At 41.2% G+C, this 5,826-nt stretch overlaps 1 protein-coding gene across 3 annotated transcripts in view; it reads right to left on the bottom strand.

The window, feature by feature from the left end:
* Positions 1-5,826, bottom strand: part of LOC108243833 (DNA ligase 1) — a 20,397-nt gene that overhangs the window by 9,652 nt on the left and 4,919 nt on the right. For 2 of the 3 annotated variants that reach the window (XM_037973022.1, XM_017429519.3), the window contains 5 exons: positions 5,648-5,714; positions 4,939-5,196; positions 3,177-3,232; positions 1,758-1,918; positions 1,554-1,678 (listed from right to left, as the gene is read on the bottom strand). In XM_037973022.1, coding sequence (XP_037828950.1) covers positions 1,554-1,678; positions 1,758-1,918; positions 3,177-3,232; positions 4,939-5,043 — 447 coding nt within the window. In that variant the 5' untranslated portion in view covers positions 5,044-5,196; positions 5,648-5,714. The remainder of the gene's footprint in view (positions 1-1,553; positions 1,679-1,757; positions 1,919-3,176; positions 3,233-4,938; positions 5,197-5,647; positions 5,715-5,826) is intronic. The other variant, XM_037973023.1, reaches the window with a different exon arrangement.

Below are 5,826 nucleotides of genomic sequence, written 5' to 3'. Positions count from 1 at the left end.
ATCTCCATCTCTGCCTCTGAGCTTCTCCTTCCATCATCTCTGGGTCTGAACCTCCAACAGAAGCTGGAGCTCCACGTTCAAAAATCGCCTCATTTTTTTGGCTCAAACACAACAAAACTGAATAAATTTAACACTAAACACACCACACTACACCCTAACTACGATAAATATCACAAAACTCATAACTCATTCCCGCGCTCGCTTTTTTTTTTTTTTGGCGCCACCGAACTTCCTTTAATTTTTGCGCCTCTTTCTTCTTTTTACTGTAGATTTTTAGTTGTTTGACAGAAAACGTTGAGCCTCCGTCAGATTGGAGAGGAGGGGGTGTGTTTTCATTCGGCTGGGTTGGGGGTGAGATCGGACAGAGGATGGGGGAGTTATCTCCCGGTTTTGGCGCTTCTCGCTCTAACGCGCTGAAAATATGACGATTATTTTTAAAAAAAATATATATGTGTTGGGAATAATTTCTCATAACTCTGGTTTTCCTTGAGCTATCGAGATGATTTAAAAACTAGTGTAAAGCTTGAAGTCTGGACTTTCGATACAAATTAAAACAGTCTCTGAGAGGGCAGATCTTTCCCGCTAGAGCGTTTTAAATCTGTCATGTGACTTTGACGCGCCGGCGCGTCCATCGACTCTGAAGAGTTAAGATACGTTTGCATTGAACTGTTTTAAGACAAGTTTTACATCATTTTCACCGATTTATTGTTTTTGGACATAAAGCACTTTGTGTTTTTGGTTTTAAACAGTTCAAATTAAAAGATCTTTATATTTTTTTTTAACCTCATGAATAAACCGCAGCGACAACGAGCTGTGGAACCCGCTCTCGGCTGTTTCCGCCGGCGGCGAGCAGAACTCCGGTGAAGTTTTCACATCATTTAATCGGTCTGAGCAGCAGGATTATCAGCTGCATCAGTGGGCTGACATAAGAGACAAAACACACAGCAGGGTGTGTGTGTGTGTGTGTGTGTGTGTGTCAGCACATTATCACAGCCACTGGATCACAGTTATGTGTCTGTTTTCACAACAGCTTCCTGCTGCAGAGACGCTTCAGATAAACCAGTTTTACTTTAATTCATGTGTTTTTTTTAATTTCAAGGAGATATTTTGCTAACAGACATCGCCTGCCTTCACCCTTCAGCAATAATGTGATCAAAATGAGATTTAAATAAAATGTTTACACTTAAAAATGAAGACATGGGCGGTGAAGTTTGTAAAACTGTTAAAACCCTAAAAAGCAATAATTTTCTGTTTTTCCATCAGAGAAATAAAAGATGTGCCAGTAAACCTAGTTTATCTTTTATTAAAAGTAATTTATTTCATTTTAATCTCATTTTTTGTCTGAGTTTCATTAATCTCCAAGTTTCAGAATCCATGTTTCTATGATTCATACATTTTTATATTTTTAACGTTCCTTCAGCGTTTCATGCGTCTCTTTCGTTTGTTTTTTTCTGCCGTGAAGGACTTCCTGTCGCGCTGCTGCACGAAAACAGCTTTTTAAATAAAGTTTGATTTGAAACAAAACTAAAGTTTATTTTAAATCAGAGCCTCACCTCTCCGTTTGTTTCCTGTGGTTCCTCCTCGTCATCATCAGAGCCGGACTTCGTCTCTCTTTGGGGTTCTTCATCTTCACCCTCCTCCTCCTCCTCCAGCTGCTGCTCAGGCTCAACATCTGGCTCTGAGGAACGGAGGAAACATTCAGGTTATTCAGCGAAGCTCAGATCAGCGAGGAGAGATGGAATCGGGTCGCTCCGCACCGAGCGAAGGCTTCACATCTTCTTCTTCTTCTCCTGTGCAAAGTTTGCTTTCTGCAGCCTCCTCTTCTTCTTCGTTGGTTCCAGGTTCTCGTTTGATGATTCTTCTTAACTTCTCAGAGTTTTCTGATTCCTGCTTGGCTTCCTGAGCTAAAGAGCAAAGCCTATAAAAAAAATACAAAGTTTTTACTTTAGATTATATTCTTTAACAAGCCGGGGCGACAACAAACTGCCTTCAGCTGTCCGTTAGCAAAATATCTCAACCCTCAGAAACGGATCAACTGATTAACTCCCAATCCAAGATGGCCGCCACAGCTGACCGGATCTAGCAGACACGTAGTGGCGATAATTCAGTCGGTTTCACGGGTAATGGGCTAAAAATCAGGTGTGTAGCTGAGAGGAGGCATGAAACTATACACTCTATACTGCCAAAGGTATTCACTCACCCCTCCAAATCACTGAATTCAGGAGTGTAAAATCAAACAGTCAGACGTGCAGAGTGATTCTACAACCATCTGTGAAAGAATGGGCCGCTCTCAGGAGCTCAGTTGTTGAATTTCCTCCCTACTAAATAATCCACAGTCAGCTGTTAGTGAGATTGGGAACGACAGCATGAAGCAGTCGGCCATGTAAAACCACAGAGTGGGCTCAGAGGATGCTGTCAACATCTCCTGACCTCCAGACTTCCTGTTTCCTTCAGATCAGCTCAGGAACAGAGAGGAGAGAGCTTCATGGTATGGGTTTCCATGGCAACGGCTGCATCCAAGCCTTACATCATCAACAGCAAAGAGTCGGCTGCTGTGGAGTAAAGACCTCTACCGCTGGACTTCAGAGCAGCGGAGACATGTCCTCTGGAGAGACCAGTCTGGGTTCGGCTGCTTCTCGTCTGACTGCGTTGAGCCGAGTGTAAAGCATGGTGGAGGGTGGATCATGGTCTGGGGTTGGTTTTCAGCTGCTTAGCTCCAGTGAAAGGAGCTCCTAACGCTTCAGGATAATGAGACGTTTTGGACAACTTCCTGCTTCCAGCTTTGCGGAACCAGTTTGGGGACGTCCCCTTCCTGTTCCAACGTGGCTGCGCACCAGAGCACAAAGCAAGGTCCACAGAGACGAGGCTGAGGAAGAACTTCCTGATGAATCAGAGCAGAGACTGAGAGCCAGGCCTTCTGTTTAACATCAGTCTGACCTCACAGATGAGCTTCAGAAGAATGGTCCAAAACTTCCATAAACTCTCTAAAACCTGAGGAAAACCTTCGAGGAAGAGCTGCAAACATCAGGTTCAACCCTCTGGACATGAAGGGAGGCGGGTGAATACTTTTGGTGATATAGTTTCATCACCAACAAACTATTACCTCTGGGATAACCTACAGCCAGGAGTGGGACACTCTGTTATTTATTTACAGTTTTTGTTTGTTTGTGACTCACTTCAGCCACCCGGTGTAGATGTCCTGCAGGTCTGAGACGTCCTCTGGTGTCTCCACCTACGAACAGACGGAGACTTCAATAATCTGTGATATTCTTATTAACTCAACCCGACTGTTTCAACAAAAACAGGAAATTTAAATAAAGCCACGAGGAGAATTCTGCTCCAGGCACGTTCCTGCGACTCCAGATGTTCTTCTCACACGACAAACCAGACAGGAAGTACACGAAGAAGAAAAGCGCACCGGGGCCGGTTAGGCGAGGGATTGTTAACGCCGTCTGAATCCGTCAGAAATCATCGACGGTGATTTTTTATTTAACTGGAGCGCAAAGATCCCGAAGGCAAAAAGGAGGCAGAGTCTTTAAACGTGTTCCTGCAGGAAAAATAACCTTCGGCTACTGTTAGAAACTCAAAGAGACCAAAGCTTCAAATCAGCTGAAAACTTTTATTTTCTAAAATATAAAGAAAGGAATCCAACAGCGACAGAGACGGTTCACTGAAAGGACTTCAGCTGAGTTAGAGACGTTAAAACAAGCAGGACAGAAGCCAAAATTAGCTAAACCCAAGCTAAAGTGACCAAACAAGCTGAAATCAGCAAAAGCAAGCTGAAATGCAAGCTAAAGTGAGCAAGACAACCTACAATAAGCAAAACATGAGCTAAAATGATCAAATTGCATACTGAAATGTACAAAAAACAGGCTAAAGTGAGCAAGACACAAGCTAAAATCAGCAAAGGCCAGCCGAAATGCAAGCTAAAGTAAGAGGCAAGATAAAGTGAGCAAGACCCAAGCTAAAATCAGCAAAATAAGCTAAAATGACCAAACTGCATACTGAAATGAACAAAATGCAAACTAAAGTGAGCAAGATGCACGCTAAAATCAGCAAAAGCGTGCTGAAATCAGCAAAGGTAAGCTAAAATGAGCAAAACATGCGCTAAAATGATCAAACTGCATGCTAAAATGAACTAAACACAAACTAAAGTGACCAAAAGCATGCTGAAATCAGCAAAAGCATGCTGAAATGCAAGCTAAAGTAAGTGAGACACAAGCTAAAGTGAGCAAGACAACCTACAATAAGCAAAACGAGCTAAAATTACCAAATCGCATACTGAAATTAACAAAATGCAAGCTGAAATCAGCAAAACAGAAGCTAAAGTAAGCAAGATGCAAGCTGAAATCAGCAAAAGCCAGACGAAATTTAAGCTTAAGTAAGAAAAATGCATGCTAAAGCAAGATGCATGATAAAGTGAGCAAGATGCAAGCTAAAAATCAGCAAAACATCAGCTAAAATGACCAAATTGCATATTGCAATGAACAAAACAAGCTAAAACGAGTCAATCGCAGACTGCAATCATGAGCTAAAGAAAGCAAATGCAAGCTAACATTTTGATAAAGGGTTCAAATTAAAACAGAAGCAGTTTGATTAAAAAAAATTAATGACTCAACATTAACACAATAAAACTATTTTTTTTAAAGTTACAGTTCATCCATGAAGATTTCTAAATTATCTCAAAGTACTAAAATGTAATTTAAAAACCACAAAATATTTCAAATTAAAACAGCCACTTCTTGCTCTTTAATTAATTTAAGATTAGATGTCTGATTTTTGCAGATTTAGGACATTTAGACAAACTATAAACAGGTTTGAAGTGTTTTAATTTAATGTCTGATTATTCTGTGTTTTTAATCAATTGTTTATGATTAATTAAGGGTGTTATATAACCTGTGCTCCTCAGGAAACGACGGTAATGTTAGAAACTCTCACCTGAGTGACGTGTTTCTCCAGGACCTTCGCGGCCTTCTTGTAGCCGTTCACCTGCAGGTGTTTGTGGATTAAAAACAGCAGAACGTCGCTGTCCTCCGAGGACATGGTGTCCCGTTGTCCCCGCCGAAGAAAACGCGCCGAGAAACGTCCAAAATTATCCCTCTCAATTAATAACGCTTCGCTTCGAGCCGCTCAGCCGTCCGCGCACGTGCGGAATCAACTCCCCCCTTTCGAGGTGCATCATGGGAAATGTAGTCTCTATGACGAGAGGGGCGGTAAACTACTATATGACCATTAAATGTCAAATAAATAACAAAATAAACAACTTATATAGCTTTTCACATTAGATATTAATGTAGAAATTACTAATCTGTTTGTTTCTGTTAGTATTTAAGACATTTTATGGATTTAAGACTCTGAATTAATTATTTTAATTAAATTTTATGAAAGCAATCATTGAACGTTTTAATAAAACTGATTAACTTTAGGAGTCAACCTGGTTCAAGATGGCCGCCGCAACCTTAGCAGACACAAATATGGCTAAAACTCGATTAATTGTTTTAAGATATTGAGCTAAAATTTGGTGAGCTGACAGATACTAAAAAAAACAAAATGCCACACATTGTGCTACATCCCTGCTTCAGACTTTAGCATTAACTGTTAACTGATCACCCTTGACCTAGAGCACGGGCTGACCTTTGACCTTTACCTTTGACCTTTGACTGGATCACCCCCAACATCTAACGTCCAACATCTTGTTCCATGTTTCACATTTCCTGAAAATTTCATGAAAACCTGTTCAGAACATTTTGAGCTAATTTTGGCCACAGGCAGACAGGCAGGCAGACAGACAGACAGACAGACAGACAGACAGACAGACAGACAGAC

The sequence above is a fragment of the Kryptolebias marmoratus genome, linkage group LG20 (genome assembly GCF_001649575.2).
Source record: "Kryptolebias marmoratus isolate JLee-2015 linkage group LG20, ASM164957v2, whole genome shotgun sequence".
In the NCBI taxonomy this organism is placed as follows: Eukaryota; Metazoa; Chordata; class Actinopteri; order Cyprinodontiformes; family Rivulidae; genus Kryptolebias; species Kryptolebias marmoratus.
This window is presented reverse-complemented; position numbering and strand designations above follow the sequence as displayed.